At 41.4% G+C, this 21442-nt stretch overlaps 3 protein-coding genes and 1 pseudogene across 6 annotated transcripts in view; 2 read left to right on the top strand and 2 right to left on the bottom strand.

The window, feature by feature from the left end:
* Positions 1-60: 60 nt before the first annotated feature.
* Positions 61-5982, top strand: proser3 (proline and serine rich 3). 4 transcript variants are annotated; one of them, XM_070437487.1, is made up of 13 exons: positions 61-381; positions 587-671; positions 781-949; positions 1041-1306; positions 1550-1701; positions 2155-2261; positions 2781-2866; positions 2988-3121; positions 3351-3565; positions 3709-4148; positions 4233-4449; positions 5187-5349; positions 5882-5982. In XM_070437487.1, exons 2-13 carry the CDS (start codon positions 661-663, stop codon positions 5965-5967), a joined length of 2046 nt encoding a protein of 681 aa, XP_070293588.1. In that variant the 5' UTR covers positions 61-381; positions 587-660; the 3' UTR covers positions 5968-5982. The 4 variants fall into 4 exon arrangements, with proteins under 4 accessions (XP_070293588.1, XP_023836096.1, XP_023836095.1 ...); XM_023980328.2 differs by having other exon boundaries at positions 3024-3121; XM_023980327.2 differs by having other exon boundaries at positions 781-892; positions 1014-1306.
* Positions 5983-9229: 3247 nt separating this feature from the next.
* On the bottom strand, positions 9230-10535 carry LOC139023694 (alpha-crystallin B chain-like; annotated as a pseudogene).
* A 3809-nt stretch (positions 10536-14344) lies between these two features.
* On the bottom strand, positions 14345-18564 carry psenen (presenilin enhancer, gamma-secretase subunit). Its single transcript, XM_023980368.2, has 4 exons — positions 18426-18564; positions 17927-18037; positions 15122-15226; positions 14345-14838 (listed from the first exon to the last, which is right to left on the bottom strand). Exons 2-4 carry the CDS (start codon positions 17985-17987, stop codon positions 14699-14701), a joined length of 306 nt encoding a protein of 101 aa, XP_023836136.1. The 5' UTR covers positions 17988-18037; positions 18426-18564; the 3' UTR covers positions 14345-14698.
* Positions 18565-19445: 881 nt separating this feature from the next.
* Positions 19446-21442, top strand: part of LOC111958933 (histone-lysine N-methyltransferase 2B) — a 76077-nt gene continuing 74080 nt past the window's right edge. Inside the window, exon 1 of the mRNA XM_070437496.1 lies at positions 19446-19789. Coding sequence (XP_070293597.1) covers positions 19457-19789 — 333 coding nt within the window. The 5' untranslated portion in view covers positions 19446-19456. The remainder of the gene's footprint in view (positions 19790-21442) is intronic.

The following is a 21442-nucleotide window of genomic DNA, read 5'->3' on the forward strand; positions in this document are numbered from 1 at the left end:
TACAATGTGGAGTCGATTACACGAGTATCATTGGTTCAAATCAATGTCTGTCACTTACCAACTTTTTCTAGATTGGCCAGAATCGATCGTTGTCGATAATGATGTTCTCGGTAAAGATAAACTCTAGATTATTGAATCTGTCAAATAGTTGAATAAAAGGTTATCCTGCGAGGAATGTACCATTTACAAAGGTAGAACTAATTGTCTAGACTATGCATATGATTTTACTAATCTAACTATTTTATTTCGCCGTTTGGTTGCCCGGTAACTGATACAAGCCCAAACCGGATAAAAACCCGGAAGGCGCACCATGTTTTCCTTTCATTGAATCAACCCAGGCAGTGATCAAATCGAGATGCTCAAGTAACATTTACATGGAAAGTACGTGCTTTWAAAAAAGTATTTAATACGTAATCGATGTCAGTGATCTAACCTTTCTAAATGAATAAAAACAGTTTTAAACTGCAATGCTGTTAGCTAGCTAATTAGCTAGTTGTCTCTTTTCACTCTCTTGTTAAATCAAATGCGTGTGTGCTATGCATTTACCCGACACACACTTTAACACTGTCTCATCCTATGATTATAGCTAAGAGTTGTCTACATGTGGGCTATAACACCTCTCTGCCCAGTGTGTGAGTTGGTGCCGGTGGTACTGTCAACATGAAATCCAGGTGAGACGTGGAACAAGTAATTAGGAATGCAGAGCTACCGTTTTCAAACAAGAACGATATGTTTTTACCACAATGAAAATGGTCACCTTTGTCTCTCTTGCTCTCTTAGTGGTGCTGCTCTGTTCACAAGGAAGAATCCCTTCCCGCCAGACCCACCTCTGGGAAAAACACATTACTACCCCTCACGCACCAAGAAGCTTCCAAAGCAACAGAGGAAAACTGTAAACTGGACTTCAGGGGCTGTCGGGGTCTTTTCCAAATACACATACTCCAATACAGTAAATAAATGTATTGTCATTAGTCTCTTCATCAAACTGTAGCTTTTTTCCTGGTTTGTCTTAGACCCTGAGCCCTGTTCTCCTTGCCCAGCTGTCCAGCCCTCCTCTCCAGACACACTCACTGAGCCCAGAGGACCAGTGCTTCCTCGGGGCAGCCAACCACTTTGTCTTCTGTCCTCCTCCTGCCACAGAGGCCCAGCCTAGTTTCTTAGAGTCCTGGCCCTCCACTGACCTTGGGTCCTCCCCGGGCAACACTGCCGCCTCCCCGAACACAGACACACTGACACGGGACCCGACATCGGGAAAGTCCCTGGTCTCCGCTGGGGGAGGAGAGCAGGAAGATTCTGTGTTGGCAAAGTATGCTTAATACTATTTCTAGAATTACATGATGGTAATTTGTTTTATTTGTGACATGTCATACAGCATTTGTGACCCTGCATCCTTATGTATGTCTTCATTATAGTGTGTATCATGATATTATAGTTATAGTGTGTATCCACAATAAGCTTGCAGGTGATGAGTTCATAGGATTTTTGTATTGATTTATGGTTTCATGCCCTTTACATGTCTCATTAGTAACTACAATAATTCCTTTTCCAGGTACATTGAACGCTTTCGTCACGGAAGGCCACAGAGTCGAGAGGAGCGTCAGCAGATGTCGGCAATGGTGGGAGAGGGCCAGCAGCCTTTCTGGTGGCTGTCCTCCTCCCCGCTACCCACCAGTTCTACACCCACTCAAACCACTGACAAAGGTACTTCACTTGGATCATTCATTATTCTTTACATCTCATTGAAACTCACTAAAAGATTTGCTGGCTCTATAAAACAAGGAATCTAGTGACTGTTGTGATGTATTTGACCAACTGTCTTGCTCTGCTCTCCATTTCAAATCAAAGTTTATTGGTCGTGTACACAGTTTAGGAGGTGTTATAGCGGGTGCAGCGACAATCTTATGTTACTAGCTCCTAACAATGCAGTCAAATAATAAAATAAAAAAATTTAAGGAGAGAAATCAAGAACGTCGGGGCGAATCCAATTAACAACCCAAATAGCACTGAATCAAAATGCAATCTATACACCGGATGAATATGTACAGCAGTAGCTATATTAGTGAGATATATCAAGTATATAAATAAATATGCTGTATGTATAAACAGTAAAATACAATGTCTTCTCGTTCATTCCCTATTTCTTTATGTACACAGGCCTTTCCCTTAGAAAAGACTCAGCCACCACCCTCAGTCCAGTTGGGCAGTTTCGGCATGGCACCACCCTCTCCCCATGCAGGGGACTCCTTGATCTTAGTGCCATGGTGAGTACATCATCGTCCTGTTCATGCTCCGTCCTGGTAAGTTTCTTTTTGAGATGGTGAGATATATTGGTATTAGACAGGTGTATGTAATTCTGTCAAGTGTGCAAGAGCCAGAATGGCTGAGATGTATTAGAAGAAAGACTTCCCATMCAGAGTGCCGCTCCTCATAAATATTTGCATACCAACACCAGACGACATGTTCTGCCCAACCACTGTTTATATGAACTAGTTAGAAGCTGTTCCCTTTGATTATGCAACTGTGTTTGATGCCTTCGTTAATACCCCTTCTGGTCAAAACATCGCTCCATATCCAGCTTGCTGCATATCCCTGAGGGAATGAGTTAAACTCGATATGCAACTGACGTGAGCTTTTATAGAACTGATCCATAAAGCGTGTTCAAAACAGAACCCGCTGAGGGCTCAGTTACACAACATTGTGAATGTTGGTGATAGAAATGGTGACAGGAGATGATGCCTCTGGTGCACTCACTGGCCTCTCTCTTTCTGATGCCCTGGCAGGGCTTGTCAGACTCCTCTCACGATGACCTTGGAGACTCTGAGATACAGCATCTACAGGAGAAAGCCAGTAGACTGCTACACAGAAGGTAGATATGCTGGGAGGAATGGAATACACTGAGCAGGGTTGGGGTCAATTAAATGTAGTTCAGTCAGTTGCAATGAGGAGACTTGGATTAGTCTTACAAAAACTAAATGTTATGTTTTCAGTGAGCACTCACTCAGTAGTGGATCTATTCCCATCAGCTCTGAGGGCCTGGGCTGCTCCAATTTTTCCTCCCCTGTGAGCATAGATGAGCCAGTCCGAAGGCCTATAGTTACCAGTCTTATCGACTCAACCACTGGTGAGCCATGGGGGTTGGGAAGTTCAAAACATCTGATTTGCATGAATTTCCCTTGTCTCAACCACATGATATTGCTTTTTCAAACTCCCAGAGCCACTCTTATTCTGTGCTCTTGCCACGTCCCTCATTTCTCATGGTCACGATTTAGTTTCCTTTTGCAACTTTCTTTTCTCACTTTATCTGAATACACATATTGCAATAACTCTTCTTGTGTAACCGCTTTCTCAAGTTGTGGGGAACCTAAGCTCAGCAGACCTCTATGCTGGAACCGCTCCCAAACCGTCTGTGGTTGGTCCCCCTGACCCCCGCACACGCCCAGAGGAGGACATCCTGTTTCAGTGGCGTCTGAGGAGGAAGATGGAGCAGGCCAGTCAGTGGGTTCAGTCAAACCCACAGCAGGGTTACGCCTTTCATCAGCACTCTGTCAGCTGGCAGGCACACAAGGTACTTACCCCCTTGTCTACTACACCTGCTATTAGAAAGAGGTTTTGAAGTCTCTTTGAAATGTCTGCCATTTGTGTGGTAGTATTTTCCAATGCATTTAGCTAATCACAGATCATATGATTTGATTTGTTCCCCTTCGTTAGGTACAGCGGAATCCTCTCCCTGCCTATTCCTCTCATAGAGTTGCCCCCTCCCTCCCCATCTCCAGCCCCACCGTCTCTAAGTTGCAGTCGGATTCCTCGGCCCGTCCCCACATGCACCTTCTCTGTGACATCCTTCCTTGTACCACTCAGCCCCACTCCCCTCCACCCAGCCACCAGAGGAATCCAAAGAGGAGTGAGGTCTCTGGGGCCGACCGGACCGTCAGGCAYCCCAAAGCCCAGTCCAGCTCCACAGACACCTCCACTGAGGAGCCCACTAGTAAACATGAGTCCTCGCCACCACCGCCTGCCTTGTCTGTGACCACAGAGGAAGAGTGGGTAGTTCAACAGAGGAGAACCGAGAGGACAAAAAAGGAGACACTACAGAAGGAGAGGAGTGAGAAGCGGACAGGGCCTTCCTGCAGAAAGAAGAAATCAGCCAGGTATGACCTGTATATAAGAGGGGTGACAGTTTGACTGAATGACATGTGGCCCAGTCTGTAAACTCAATGACAATATCTCTGTAGGTGTCACGTTGGTGACAGGGACCATGCTGAGAGGCCCAGCTATGCAGATTGGAGTGTGAGCCAACACCCCACCAGAGGTAAAGACAGGGTCACCCCATGGAGGGAGGAGCCCAGCAGAGACTGGGGGCAACAGGAAAGGGGGCCGGGGATAGTGAGAGAGGGCTGCCCTGGAGATCGTGCTCCACCACCCTCTCCCATACACAGCGCCCTGGGTCAGGTCAGTTAACACTGTGGGTCAGTTGAAAAATATATGGCAAATAGAAATCCGAAATGGATGATGTTGAGAGATAGATGGGAAGGGTTGAATGGAGCTGAAGGGTGGGACTAATAACAAGATAAACAATGTAAAACATACGGGATCTGTAAAATGTATATAGGTTTGGAACTTTTGTGAAATAGCACAGTTACAAATAGAAATCAAACTGGATGGACATCAGAAAAAAGAGGAAGGACTAAGAACAAACAAGATAACMATTGTAAAGTAGACTGTCTGTAAAATGTGTATAAATTGAAGGTAAAAGCCAAAGTGTTTATTAGTTTACTCCAATTGGGGGATCGGTGGTAGGGTTTGCGGGGAATAATTATAAAGGTATATTCTTTAAAAAAGTATGTATGCCTATATAGGTATGTATATACAGTATATGTATGCATGTGTGTATGGATATATATATTTACCCCCAAAATATATGGGGGATTGGAAATGATGCAGACAATTACATTGATGGAAGCAACATTCTTTCCCGCAATATTAAGCTGATCCACCCCTAAAAAACTAAAAAACAAACACCGTGGGTCATCAGCATCACTGATGCTAGATGCCATTAACACATTGAAGAAAGGCTGTTATGAATTTAAGTCTTACAATAATATTAATTTACTTTATTAATTTATCCAGGTTAGTTTAATTTAAATAAAGATATTAGCTGAGTAAAGCATATTAATTTACCTTGGCAGGTAGTTTCAGAGGTACTGTTCCTGACCACGGACTCCCCGGACCCGCCCAGAACCCCTGTGTCCTCTGACTCTCCCAGATACGCGCCCCCGCAGTCCCCTGCCCCGCCTCCCAGTGCACAGCAGCCCCGGGAGGTTGTAGCTCAGCTGCTGCAGGAGGCTGAAGGTGAGACTGCCTGGTGCAGTGGGGACTGCTGACCTTAACTCTAGGTAGCAGAGGTGGAATAGACTCTGGCTGTATAATAGTGTGTGTATATATAGCCTCCAGTCAAGTTCCACCGGGACTGAATCCTAACTTGAACTTTTTCCTGAATATCCCATTCCTATACATGCATTTCTTACTCTAAATAATAAGTTAGGATTTTTCCCTAAATGCTAAAAGGGGTCTTTTGGGCGGCATAACAATTGAMTGATGCCACTGTTCTCTCTGTTACAGGAGTACATTGACCGTATGGACCAGTGCCAGTTATCTATTTTCACTTCACCTTGCTTGTGTTCATGTGTACATTTCTGGCTATTTATACCTGTGTACAGTTAACATGTGCTCTAATATAACATATTATGAACTCCTGGCATAGCTTTGTTAGAAAGTAGCTAAAGTTACAACAAAAAGAATCGGTAATGTAATCAAATGCTCCTGAAGTTACTTTTGTTATCTGCACAGTGACATTTTAACTGCATATCTTTTCCCCCTTAAGATTCAGATGAGCAGGAGTTTAAAGATGACCCCTTACTGAAGGTCTTAAGGCAGCAGAGGAAGTGGGTGAAGGAGCAAATCAGGTAAAGAACTGGTATATGTTCCCTAGATACAGTACATCCTTCGTCATTTATTTCATTGACCTTTACTCATTAAGATAATGAACTTAAAATATTTTCAGAGTAATTACAGTGCCTTATGAAAGTATTCACTTTTATCCACATTTTGTGTTAAAGCCTAAATTTAAGTTATTAAATCTTTACAAATTAAAAGCTGAAAAATGTCTTGCGTCAAGTATTCAACCCCTTTGTCATGGCAAGCCTAAATATATTTMGGAGTAAAAATGTGCTTAACAAGTCACATAATAAATTGCATTGTTTCACAGTGCAATAAAAGTGGTTAGCATGATTTTTGAATGACTACCTCTATGTACCCCACACAAACATTTATCTTTAAGGTCCCTCAGTCGAGCAGTGAATTTCAAACACAGATTCGACCACAATAGCCAGGGAAGTTTTCCAATGCCTTGCAAAGAAGGGTAGCTATTGGTAGATGGGTAAACAAAGAATAGGAAAAAAGCAGACGTTGAGTATCCCTTTGAGCATTGTGAAGTTATTAATTACACTTTGGATGGTGTAACAATAACAGTCACTACAAAGATACAGGTGTCCTTCCTAACTCAGTTGCTGGAGAGGAAGGAAACCACTCAGGGATTTCATCATGATGCCAATGGTGACAGTTAGAGTTTAATGGCTGTGATAGGAAATTGCAGGGGCTGGATCAACCACATTGTAGCTACTCCACAATACTAACCTAAATAACTGAGTGAAAATAAGGAAGCCTGTACAGAATACAAATATTCCAAAACATACATCCTGTTTGCAATAAGGCATTGAAGTAAAACTGCAAAAAATGTGGCAAAGCAATTCACTTTTTGTCCTGAATACAAAGTGCTATGTTTGGGGCAAATCCAACACATTACTGAGTACCATTCACCATATCTTCAAGCATAGTGGTGGCTGTGTCATGTTATGGGTATGCTTGTAATCGTTAAGAACTGGGTAGTTTTTCAGGATAAAAAAAACGTAATGGAGCAGGCGAAAACTTGGTTCCGTTGCTTTCCACCAGACACTGGGAGATTAATTAACCTGACAGTAACCTAAAACACAAGGCTAAATCTACACTGGAGTTGGTTACCAATAAGACGGTGAATGTTCCTGAGTGGCCGAGTAACAGTTTTGAATTAAATCTACTTGATGATCTATGGAAAGCCTTGAAAAYGTTTCTCGCAATGATCAACAACCAATTTGACAGTTTGAAACATTTTGAAAAGCATAATTGACCAATGTTACCTAATCCAGGTGTGAAAAGCTATTAGAGACTTACCCAGAAAGATTCACAGCTGTAATCACTGTCAAAGGTGCTTCTACAAATTTCTATATTTCATTTTCAATAAATGTGGAATAAGTTCTAAAAACCTAGATGGTTGAGATTTTTTTATATATTTTTTTATCAATTGTGAATTCAGGCTGTAACAACAAAATGTGGAATACGTCCAGGGGTATGAATACTTTCTGAAGGCACAGCCTTATTCTAAAATGGATTAAATAAAAAATGTTCATCAATCTACACACTATCCCATAATGACAAATCAAAAACAGGTTTTTAGAACCAGACAATGACCCTAAGCACACAGCCAAGACAATGCAGGAGTGGCTTCAGGACAAGTCTCTGAATGTCCTTGAGTGGCCCAGCCAGAGCCCGGACTTGAGCCTGTTCGAACATCTCGGGAAAGACCTGAAAATAACTGTGCAGCGACGCTCCTCATCCAGCCTGACAGAGTTTGAAAGGATCTGCAGAGAAGAATGAGAGACACTCCCCAAATACAGGTGTGCCAAGCTTGCAGCGTCATACCCAAGAAGACTCAAGGCTTTAATCGCTGCCAAAAGTGCTTCAACAAAGTACTGAGTAAAGGATCTGAATACTTATGTGACTGAGATTTTATTTAATTTTTTGCAAACATTTCTAAAAACCTATTTTCTTTGTCATTATGGAGTATGTGTAGGTGAGGGGGGGGGGGCAATTTAATCCATTTTAGAATAAGGCTGAACATAACAAAATGTGGAAAAAGTCAAGGCGTCTGAATACATTCCGAATGCACTGTATAGTTAAATCATGATGTTATGCTGGTTTTTGTCTTTGGAGTAAAATGTTACATTTTATTTTCTCACATTGCAGACCCATTTGATTCCTAGAGTTATAGAATATTTGGCTATGCAAAGTGTTGAAGCAACCATAGAACATGCTCTAAAAACATGTTTTTTCTTTCAGTGAGTGGACTCGCTGTTGGATGAATTCCAGGAAGAGTGAGCACTGGTGGTGTGCACGCACACATGGAACAGAAACAACCAATCTATTCAACAGCATTTTTTATTTTTTTTTGTACAGAAATATATAGTGCATTTATTTTTTACTAATTCTCTTACAATAAATAGTTAGAAAAATATACAACAACCTTACTGTTGGGTTTTGTGAACATACTTAAATCTCTGAGTGTTAAAACATTTACTCATGACTTAGACACACCACACAATACAAATCAACATTTTCAATGGTTTTATATCATATTTACAATGAATGGTTCCATAAAAAACATTTTAAGATTGAGTTAAATAGGATTTTTTGGATGAGGGATGCTTTTAAATGAGGAATCTGTCCTGTTAATATGTACAAACCTCAGAGAGAGTAGGGAATTTTAATGGTGTGATGGCATAGTTAATGGGTGTTTTGGTACAGGCAGGCACCAGTTCCTTGGTGAGTGTTTGATATGTCTGGAGGAGTGTGCCTGTATTTGTGTGTGTGTGCATAGTTTACCAAGCTACCAATTACTTCACACTGAAAGAAGTTAAGCTACAATAAAGTTACCTTTAACTACATTTTATTTTCTTTACTAAAATTCATTTGAAAAGAGTTCACTACATCAAACTACTTTGTGATAAATTATCATATTAGTTTGAAATGTCAGACTACAAATTGCAAAGACAGTTCACTCTGGAGTAAGATGTTAACAGAATGTGTAATTTAGCATATTAAACAACTATGTTTCAAGTGAGAACTAGAAGGGAGTAATACTGAAAAAGAAAGGAAATGATTGCTTACTACACCCATATTTAATTTTCTATTTGCAAAAAAAGTAGTGTAATTCCAGTAGTAACTTCTTTTTTTTTTTCCATGTAGTGTAGCTAACTACTAAATACTACCAAGATTTGAACTGCCACCAAGCTACTGCAAAATGTAGTTTAATTACTAGTTGAACTACATGTAGTTTACTACTCCCCAACACTGGTTCCTATGGATTGTGTGTGTTTGTTCCTAGGGCGTGTATGCTCATGGTTCTGAGTGGGACGGTGTGTGGAGTTCTCCCCCTGCAGCATAGGGCAGATATGATGAGGATGCCTTCAGGGACACAGCCGACTCCAGAGCCAGGAGTCCACTCCCTCTGGAATCCTGTAGCGCTGGTTGAACTGTCTCGTCACCAGCCCTGACCCATCCTGCAAACACATGTTTATAGTGAACACGGTCAGTGGAATGCTCCCTTTCAGGCTAACAAGTGGTCTGGTTTCCAGTCTGGTCAGTGGTTGGTTGAAGCAGAAACGGACTGCATAGTAACCAGGCTATATTAATCAGTCTTTCATCACAAACTATGGAAGTGTGATTATGAATAGAGAACAACTCTTGCATAATACATGCAACACAGTAGTTGCTTACTTTTTTCTCTTTGTGTTTCCCTTGGACCTCCACAAAGTCTCCTGTCACTTTGACCATCAGCTCCTCTGGGTTGAAGTGTTTCACATCAACCTGAACTGTGAATTGACTGTGGTCACAACACACCTGGCAACAGGGGAAGATACCCAAATGTATGTACTACTCAAATGACACTATTGCGCTCTATTACTGCTGGTTTAATCTACTTCTATATGAATCCTGTTCAAACGATAAGAAAATGCAAGAGCACCTGCCGTAAATGGGCATTCATTAAAATGTCAGTAGAATATAGAACGTAAAAACACAAAATTAATTAATCAAGGCTAACTCATTGATACAGAACAAAGTCATGAAAAATGAATCCAGAAATTGTGTTGATCAGTGAGAAATAGAGCACTGCATGCATGCAGTGTAACGGGAATAAACCTACCGTGCAGGCCAGTGTGCTCCGTCACTGGGTGAGCAGCTCCGACGGCGTGAATGAGGACAGCCCGAATGTCCTGTTCAGCCTGGGAAGAAGAGCGGAGGACCCTCTCCCATGAGATACCACTGGTTGGCAAAGTGGGTGGCAGATCAAAGTCCATTTCACGTCTGAGGTCAAAATAGAATATCCAGTGATTACTACAGCCTTCACACCCATATGTGCCGATGATGTTACAAATATCTAGGCCACAGGAAGAAATAGCAAATGGGAAAAATGATAGTCCAATAAATGTAGGTCTACTCGAGAAAATATTAGCCTAATAGAAGTTGTTAGAATGAACAAAGAAAAATTCAACCATAATATATATATACACTCTCAAAAAAAATAAGGGAACACTTAAACAACACAATGTAACTCCAAGTCAATCACACTTCTGTGAAATCAAACTGTCCACTTAGGAAGCAACACTGATTGACAATAATTTCACATGCTGTTGTGCAAATGGAATAGACAACAGGTGGAAATATAGGCAATTAGCAAGACACCCCAATAAAGGATGGTTCTGCAGGTGGTGACCACAGACCACTTCTCAGTTCCTTATGCTTCCTGGCTGATGTTTTGTCACTTTTGAATGCTGGCGGTGCTTTCACTCTAGTGGTAGCATGAGACGGAGTCTTCAACCCACACAAGTGGCTCATGTAGTGCAGCTCATCCAGGATGGCACATCAATGCGAGCTGTGGCAAGAAGGTTTGCTGTGTCTGTCAGCGTAGTGTCCAGAGCATGGAGGCGCTACCAGGAGACAGGCCAGTAATCAGGAGACGTGGAGGAGGCCGTAGGAGGGCAACAACCCAGCAGCAGGACGCTACCTCCGCCTTTGTGCAAGGAGGAGCAGGAAGAGCACTGCCAGAGCCCTGCAAAATGACCTCCAGCAGGCCACAAATGTGCATGTGTCTGCTCAAACGGTCAGAAACAGACTCCATGAGGGTGGTATGAGGGCCCGACGTCCACAGGTGGGGGTTGTGCTTACAGCCCAACACCGTGCAGGACGTTTGGCATTTGCCAGAGAACACCAAGATTGGCAAATTCGCCACTGGCGCCCTGTGCTCTTCACAGAGAAAGCAGGTTCAACGAGCAATGGTAGAGACGTGACAGAGTCTGGAGAACGCCGTGGAGAATTCTGCGGCCTGCAACATCCTCCAGCATGACCGGTTTGGCGTGGTCAGTCATGGTGTGGGTGGCATTTCTTTGGGGGCCGCACAGCCCTCCATGTGCTCGCCAGAGGTAGCCTGACTGCCATTAGGTACCGAGATGAGATCCTCAGACCCCTTGTGAGACCATATGCTGGTGCGGTTGCCCTGGGTTCCTCCTAATGCAAGACAATACTAGACCTCATGTGGCTGAGTGTGTCAGCAGTTCCTGCAAGAGGAAGGCATTGATGCTATGGACTGGCCCGCCCGTCCCCAGACCTGAATCCAATTGAGCACATCTGGGACATCATGTCTCGCTCCATCCACCAAGCCAAGTTGCACCACAGACTGTCCAGGAGTTGGCGGAGCTTTAGTCCAGGTCTGGGAGGAGATCCCTCAGGAGACCATCCGCCACCTCATCAGGAGCATGCCCAGGCGTTGTAGGGAGGTCATACAGGCACTGTAGGCCACACACACTACTGAGCCTCATTTGACTTGTTTTAAGGACATTACATCAAAGTTGGATCAGCCTGTAGTGTGGTTTTCCACTTTAATTTTGAGTGTGACTCCAAATCCAGACCTCCATGGGTTGCTAAATTTGATTTCCATTGATCATTTTTGTGTGATTTTGTTGTCAGCACATTCAACTTTGTAAAGAAAAAAGTATTTAATAAGAATATTTCATTCATTCAGATCTAGGATGTGTTATTTTAGTGTTCCCTTTATTTTTTTGAGCAGTGTATATACCCGCTGCTTCACTGCTGAGGTTCAGAAAGTGCTTGATTCGTAAAGGCCACAGCGATGGTTTTTATAGCCCTTGTCAAATCTGGAATATTGCAGTAAATAATACCAAATCCGCTTGACCCTCAAAGACCTTTCAAATTGTTGCTGGGAAGGGTCACAGTGTAAAATCCCAGAGTCATTAGRGTTTACCGTTATGAGATGCCTGCAAATCGTATTATGTTCTGACTGCCAATAGGATGGATTGCTGCGTCCGTGTATCTGACTCTGCCCTTTTCCCTGACATAAATTGTGGAAGTGCCAGTTAAGGTCTGTATTTATGATAGCAGGAGTTACATAATGAGGCGGGAACTTCGCTGTGGGGCACCCTGGATTGCTTTTGATTCACCACCAGACCCCCTGGGAATTATGATTTTGTTTTAGTTGTGATCAAATGCTTCYATAGAATAGGGACCTGCCTTAAGGAACACTCCTCCCTATCATATCAACCTATATACGAGGACCTGTTACCATATTCTCCATTAAAATCATATAGCATTTTTAACTGTTACAATCCTCCTTCAAAATCATATCGCTTTTTCATTTAATTTTAGATCATTTGTATGCATTATACAATTTCACTTTCTCAGYGTTTGTTGCTGTTGTCTGTTTAAAAATAACATCATAGGGGTGAACCCCCCAAACAGTGCATCCGTGCCAGACAGCATCTGACAGTAAAGGGTGATATGCCACGTTCAAGTACTAGTCAGAACTAGGAAACTCGTAAATTTCTGATTTGCTAACTGATTGCATGCGGCACGTGTACTGTATACTGTAACCACGACCAGTTAGCAAGTCMGGAATTTGAGTTTCCTAGTTCCGACTACCACGGAAACGTGACAATATTCTCATGCCAGTGTACGTGTGATAATAGGAATGTTTCCACCTCATGCACCTTTTTAATTAACCTATCATGGTTGTTTTCCTTGACGCCTGTTGAGAGCTCTGGTGGAGCCCCTTTTGGTGATTTGGCAATTGGCATTCAACACAGCCAAAAGCGGTAATCTCAATACAGTGTCCTGCCAGGCAACAGTTCAGACGATTCCTTCTAGTGATACACTGCATAACGGACTGGACTGCTCAATAATTGCTGTTACATATTCCTTGAAAAGTGATTAAATATTGCACTTTCATTTTCTGACAGGCTTAAAATGATTATTCATTAGGCCTACACTGCATAAACTGTGCTTATCCCGGGTTAATAATTGGGGAATGGGAATTTTTATCTTCTACCTCCGCTTATTAAACAGAGGTTGAAAAAGGTCACAAACATTGTCAATGTCACACCATGTAAAAATATTTTCCCAAACACTGGAATGTTAAAGATGTTACAATATTTATTTTATAGGTCTACATACTTCAGAATTTTCTTTTACATTGTTTATGTAATGATCTTTTGATCAATGTGAAGCAGGTGTTAAGCACACTAATCTTCAATCACATTGGCCTTATTTGGAAATCTTTCTATTKAAAATAAAAAATGATTCAATATTTTTATAATTCTGTCATTTCTAAAGATAGAAATCRCAAAGAGAGGGATGAACAAATCCGTGACTAATTTTGGCCAGTCTCCCTGAGCCACTTTGTTCTGGAGAAGAATGGGGGCGTATTAAAACGACCTTATATGACATGCAGGGTGAACATCATGTTCTACAATTACACTGACACCACATGCACAACAATGTCATATAAGCCTCCAGTATGCCACAGGTCTTAGCACCTCATCGATTGGGTATCTTATGACCATCCATCACACACATCTGATTTGGGTTTACATCAACTGCCTCTTGACCCCATTTAGAGCAGACAGTTGTGTGACTTACACAACCTTGGCAGACTCAATGGACATGTGTTAAGTACTGGAGCTGGTGGGATGACGTGTCCTTCCTGCCATGGAGTCGGTTGGTAATAGAAGTAGTCTTTGACTGAGTACCTAAAAACAGCATCAACCATGATCCTGAAGAGAGGGGAGGGGGGGTAACATTTGCTACAGAGGCATTGAGTTTCATAATAAGAGCTTGGCCTAAGGCGGACCTCATTTAAGGACTTAATCATAATGCTGCAATCATAAAGTACTTTACTGGCTAATATCTCATCACTGTCGGAATTGTTTACACTGTGAGAGTACAAAGGAGACTATGAATAAATTATCTGGAATAAGTATGTTGTTATCGTGAGCAGTGTTACACAAATACTGACTTACTAAACACAAAGCCAATTGGATATTGTTATCCAAAGCTATACTCATACCATTCATATTATCCATAYGAGCCAAATGTCTAATGAAATGCACACTAGACCACGATCTAGCATATAAGTTCAAAACTTTATTACAGCAAATAAAAAAAGCATACACTTCCATTTAATTTAGAAAGTTTATGAATTTGCCATTTATTTTTGTCATACATACCATTCGCCTGTTTAACCTTCCAAATGTACTCAAACGTGTTGAGAAATCCACACACTAGACACAATTTGGGGAGGAGGTGCAGTGTTCACAGGAATCTTCCCACTCATTAAAGCCCAGAAAAAATTACTATGATTATCCATTGAGATCAACTACACATTTAACTATTTCAACCTGTTAGATTTGTCTATTAATTCTGTCATGGTCAAGTTTTATACAGTAGGAAGCGTTCTTGTTTCCCCGCCTTGTCTGTCTCAGGGAATGCCAAGTGGAATGGTGAAGGAGAGGTAGTCGCCCACCTCACCCCATTCTGCTCTGAAGTGTTGGAATATGGTTATCCATGTGGTGAGTACTGCAACCCACAGTAGCAACCCCAGCCCTGAACGCTTTACATCTGAAAGAGGGATGTAATTTATTGTAGTCATGTTTGCATAGAAACTGCATTCTTTCACCAATACTGACACTAATGTTAAACTAATACAAAGCCAACTTTGTTTTAGCTGGATCATCTTATCTCATCATGGATCATAGGCCTACATCTCATAAGACACACAATCTGTAACATAAATGTATTATTTATCCAGTATGTGGATAAGCCACAACAAACCTGGACAACTAATCATTTGTACAGGAATCTTTAGCTATATTAATTCACAGAACTTTCTCTGTGTACTCACATGTTTTGATCTGGAGTTGTTCAGTATATGTTGGCTTTACAAAYGCCTCTTTGAAAAACCACACCACATTCACCAGCCACAGGAACGGAAGGAATGCAAATCCCCCTGAGAGAGAGAGAAAGTCATTACAGTATTACTGCACACACACATACATTTGAAGTCGGAAGTTTACATACACTTAGGTTGGAGTCATTAAAACTTGTTTGTCAACCACTCACTCCACAAATTTCTTGTTAACCAACTATAGTTTTGGCAAGTCGGCAAGAACATCTACTTTGTGCATGACACGAGAAATTTTTCCAACAATTGTTTACAGACAGATTATTTCACTTATAATTCACTGTATCACAATTCCAGTGGGTCAGAAGTTTACATACACTAAATTGACTGTGCCTTTAAACAGCTTGGAAAATTCCAGATTATATCATCATGGCTTTAGAAGCTTCTGATTGACTCATGATGTCAATTAGCCTATTGGAGGTGTACCTGTGGATGTATTTTAAGGCCTACCTTCAAACTCAGTGCCTCTTCGCTTGACATCATGGGAAAATCAAAAGAAATCAGCCAAAACCCAGAAAAAAAATTGTKGACCTCCACAAGTCTGGTTCATCCATTGAGAGAAATGTCCAAACACCTGAAGGTACCACGTTCATCTGTACAAACAATAGTACACAAGTATAAACACCATGGGACCACGCAGCTGTCATATTGCCAGCAGCATACCACCCTGCATACCACTGCTGGCTTGCTTCTGAAGCTAAGCAGGGTTGGTCCTGGTCAGTCCCTGGATGGGAGACCAGGTGCTGCTGGAAGTGGTGTTGGAGGGCCAGTAGGAGGCACTCTTTCCTCTGGTCTAAACAAAGATCCCAATGCCCCAGGGCAGTGATTGGGGACACTGCTCTGTGTAGGTGGCCCGTTCTTTCGGATGGGACGTTAAACGGGTGTCCTGACTCTCTGAGGTCATTAAAGATCCCATGGCACTTATCGTAAGAGTAGGGGTGTTAACCCCGGGTGTCCTGGCTAAATTCCCAATCTGGCCCTCAACCATCACGGTCACCTAATCATCCCCAGTTTACAATTGGCTCTTCATCCCCCTCTCTCCCTGTAACTATTCCCCAGGTCGTTGCTGCAAATGAGAATGTGTTCTCAGTCAACTTACTGGTAAAATAACGGTTAAAAAAAATAAAATAAAATATCGCTCAGGAAGGCGACGCATTCTGTCTCCTAGAGATGAATGTACTTTGGTTCGAAAGGTGCAAATCAATTACTTTCTTATCTCACAGAAACAAAGAAAAAAATAAAAATAGAAAAAAAATAAAAAAAAAATATAATAGAAAGAAACAGCAGCAAAGGACCTTGTGAAGATGCTGGAGGAAACAGGTACAAAAGTATCTATATCCACAGTAAAACGAGTCCTATATCGACATAACCTGAAAGGCCGCTCAGCAAGGAAGAAGCCACTGCTCCAAAACTGCCATAAAAAGCCAGACTAAGGTTTACAACTGCACATGGCGACAAAGATTGTACTTTTTGGAGAAATGTCCTCTGGTCTGATGAGACAAAAAAAGAACTGTTTGGTCATAATGACCATCGTTATGTTTGGAGAAAAAGGGGGAGGCTTGCAAGCCGAAGAACACCATCCCAACCGTGAAGCACAGGGGTGGCAGCATCATGTTGTGGGGTTGCTTTGCTGCAGGAGGTACTGGTGCAATTCACAAAATAGATGGCATCATGAGGTAAGAAAATGGTGGATATATTGAAGCAACATCTCAAGACATCAGTCAGGGAGTTAAAGCTTGATAGCAAATGGGTCTTCCAAATGGACAATGACCCCAAGCATACATCCAAAGGTGTCAAAATGGCTTAAGGACAACAAAGTCAAGGTATTGGAGTGGCCATCACAAAGCCCTGACCTCAATCCCATAGAAAATTTGTGGGCAGAACTGAAAAAGCATGTGCGAGCAAGGATGCCTACAAACCTGACTCAGTTACACCAGCTCTGTCAGGAGGAATAGGCCAAAATTCACCCAACTTATTGTGAGAAGCTTGTGGAAGGCTACCTGAAACATTTTACCTAAATTAAACAATTTAAAGGCAATGCTACCAAATACTAATTGAGTGCATGTAAACTTCTGACCCACTGTGAATGTGATGAAAGAAATAAAAGCTGAAATAAATCAATATTTTTCTGACATTTCACATTCTAAAAAAAAAAAACAGACCTAATTACAGGGAATGTTTACTAGGATTAAATGTCAGGAATTGTGAAAACTGAGTTTAAATGTATTTGGCTAAGGTGTATGTAAACTTCCGACTTCATCCACAGGTACACGTCCAATTGACTCAAATMATGTCAATTAGCCTAGAAGCTTCTAAAGCCATGACGTCCTTTTCTGGAARTTTCCAAACTGTTTATAGGCAGAGTCAACTTAGTGTATGTAAACTTCTGACCCACTGGAATTGTGATACAGTGAATTATAAGTGAAATCTGTCTGTAAACAATTGTTTGAAAAATTACTTGTGTCATGCAAAGTAGATGTCCTAAACGACTTACTAAAACTATAGTTTGTGGTTTTGGACTGGTTGAAAAATGATTTTTAATGACTCCAACTTAAGTGTACGTAAACTTCCGACTTCAACTGTGTGTGTGTGTATACACATACACACAACGTTGTGAAAACATCAATTCACAACACTAACATTGGGTAGTTCATGTAATGTTTTTATCTTTGAACCATGCCAGGGGATTTCACGTGGCTTATAATTAGAGCACAACAACACTTGGTAGTTCACTTACCAACTTACCTAAATAGTATTTCCTGCAGAGGGTGAGTTTCTCCTCATTGGGAAGGCGCTCTAGGTTCATGTCGATTTCCTGTTATTTCCCCCTTCGTATTGACAGCTTTTCAAAGAGACCTTGAAGTACGAAGGAAGAGTATAAAAGTGAGAGGGTCTTTTGAAGATCTAGACTGGCACATTTCGGCTTCATTGAACTGCCCGTCTGTAAAATGAGGGTGCCCCCTATTGATAACAGTGGAACAAGTCTTGTGTTTCCACCCAACTTTTGCCTGGCTATCTTCCCAGATTACACGATAAAATAACATATATAAACACCAATTTTGCGAACTATTGAAATATTTTAAGGGGAAATGTGTAGGCTAGTAGCTAAGTTTCGAAAAAGCAGTCGAAAATASTGCGTGCTGGATGGCTAACAATATATGCTACAATGTTAACAGCAATTGTCCTCTATAGGAACCACTATTACAGAAAAGACAGCATTAATACTATTTTCCGAGGCTTTTACCTGTAATCTTTAATTAAATATATGTCAAATAGCTCTGAATTGCTTGACAAATTAACGTTAAACAGCTCAAAACATCAACACAAAAGAGCATTTCAACTCGTTCCTTTCCGCTTCCTGCTCCAGTTTTCTATAGAGGGGGATGTGACATCCATGCTGCCCCCCCCGCCAGTTCATTGTGGGTAATGTAGTTCAGATAGCGTAAATAATAACGTATGTTTTGGCAATTAAATTAAAATATATTTCAACAGTGTAATTCACTTTTGCTTGTAGTAAATCACCCATGATTTCTGACAGTGCAGATTATCTGAATTGCCATGCAAAAGATATGCAAAATATGTGCCTTGCAGTTGCAAAATTACTCTTAACCTGCCTGTCTTATTCTGTGAATATTTTCCATCAATGAAGTTTACTACAATATACAGCCACAATTATTCTCTTATCAATGCAAAAAATATAGGCCTAGACTTGTGAATGTTTTCAATTCTTCTTTTCAAACTATGTTTCGAGCTTGACTCAGGTGCATTGACTCTCTTCTTTTCAAATTATGTTTAGTTTAAGTGCATTGACTCTCTCTCATGTAAGGAGCGTGCACATAAAGTACAGTGGTTCATTCAGTATGATCATATCAGAAGACGAGGACATGCCGCTCGGCCACTGAGGAATGGGGACAAGCCTAAACATCTTGGTACAGCGGTAGATGGCCATTCACAAAATGTGTATTTTTTTTGCATGGAGGGAAGCTGGGCCTTGTAGTTAATTATCAATAATCGTAATGGCTGGAATCAAACGATGATCGAGCAATGTGTCCTTTGTTTAATATCAAATGGGTTTATTATTTGCATTACATATTGAATTGCACACACCACTCCTATAAATTCCAATCATCATTTATATAAAGATTTGCAAGTTACCCTGTGAAGCTTTTCTTGGACTTACTTCATTTCCCGGCAGCCTTGCGGGGTCCCCCCTCCCTATCTCGCGCCTTCCCTCTTGTCTCACCTCAAGTTGATATCGGTGTTGTTTTTGAAGCTATGATGGCGGCAGCGGGATGCGGATCAGCAACCGCGGCTGCCATAGGAGGCCAAGTTGGTACTGCTGCACCCCGAGGTCGCTTCCCTGGTCGGCCTTGGTCGTCTCACAGCCGCTTGCGTTCTGAGAAGCGTTGGCAACTCGACCGATCAGGGGCAGAAGCTGACGATGTGACTAATGCTGGAGGCCCAAGGCCCACAAGCCTGGTACTATCGTTAAACGAGGACCAGTCTCACTTGCGCTTACTTGGGATAGAGTCGAACCACAAGAGCTTAGCGGAGGCTGGGTACAGCTCAAGTGGGAGCGAAGAGGTGAGAGCCCAAATCGCTGCTGGAGTTAGTATATTTTTGCTTCTTTTATCATGTCATTTTGGTTACCTGTGTTGGTGTGTAGTTGTGTGTATGTCATGTAGAGTTAGCCCCGTTTCATAATACTTTGCTTTAAGTGTCAACATTAGTTAGCTAGCGTTAGCAGGAGCGACTTCATGAGATGTTCGTCAATAAAGCTAGCTAACAAAGGGGAAGGCTAATGTAATATTTGTCTGCATTGGAGCTCTACGGATAGTTAGACATACGATTTACCACGAATAACTTACACCCACGCTAGTTAGCCAGGTATTTGTCTTAAATTAGTGTTTAGCTGGTTTATGCCTGTTATTGCTGCAGTGAGTAACGAACGTAGCTACATAAATGGTTCTATGAATTCAAGAGGGGGAGGGGCTACGTCAGATACCTACTGTCAATGATATCTAGCTAACTACCGTTTATGGGGATAATTTCACGTTCCTTTCAAAAACATGGTTTGCAGAGTATCACCCAGGTCAGTTTTTGTCGCAGTCACTGAGTCAATTAATGCAACGCTTGCTAATGTAACTAGCTTGTTGGAGAAGTCATTGGAGGGAAAACTATGATAACGAAACCCGGTAGTGGGTAAATTTGCCATGATGTGAGATGTAAACGTTACTTGGCCTGCTATTGCAGTCCATTTTCTATTTCATTACAAGCGAGAGAGGACCACCAAGCATATTAGATATTTCAATTTGACATAAATGACCTAGGCCTACCTAATGATGTTAAGTATTCATATGTTAATAATCTGTTAATAATAATCTGACTTCAAATCTGACAATGCTGCTGCCACATTATCGACTTTATTTGCATATTAGCAGGCATGTACAGATGTAGTTAGAGGCCCAACCCCTCCCCAGTTCCCAGGCATGACTGGGTAAATTGCTGCTGGTTTCTTGCTAATGCCTRGCCATCCATGAACAAAACTGCATTACCTGGAGGAGAAGAGAATTTGAAGGATGTGCTTGGACTGTTTTTTTTAATGATTAACTTAACTAGTTGATGTAATGGCTTGTCCAGTGCACTTGTGTTGGGTTTGTAATGGTGTAGTTTGGTGCTCAAGACTAGCACGATAACCGGTCATCCAAGTGATGGTAAACATTTGACATGGGAGACCTATTCCAAGAAGGCAGTAACCTATTACACTATACTTGGTAATTTCCATGTAAAAGGACCCATGAGCACCAACGTGAAGTTCGTAGGCYCCTATCAGATTGGGTGTCAAATGAAAGCTAAGTCTATTTTTGGTAAATGAAGGAACAGATGCATAAGAAAAAAACGTTAAAAAAAWWAATAATTGGCATTGATTTCTGGCAAAATAGATGGGAAAGGGTCTTTAAAAATATCTACCAGGAAGTCATAAAAGGTATTAGAAATACATCAAAACACAATGTTGAAGTAAAGACCCCCTGCCAACTAATATAAGCAATTTATATTTTGTTTTAGAGAAATGAAATGCCTTTAAGTTCTAGAAACTTTTCCTTGTGTCTTGTAATTCCGTTACCAAAATCCCACGTCTAAGATACATTTCTATCCCTCAGATGGAGGGAGGATAACGAAAGTTCACAGAAGTAAAAAGTAAATGTAGACCTACCAATTAGTTCATGTTTTTACCGATAACCCATATTTGTTTATCAATTA

Source organism: Salvelinus sp. IW2-2015, linkage group LG35, assembly GCF_002910315.2.
Source record: "Salvelinus sp. IW2-2015 linkage group LG35, ASM291031v2, whole genome shotgun sequence".
In the NCBI taxonomy this organism is placed as follows: Eukaryota; Metazoa; Chordata; class Actinopteri; order Salmoniformes; family Salmonidae; genus Salvelinus; species Salvelinus sp. IW2-2015.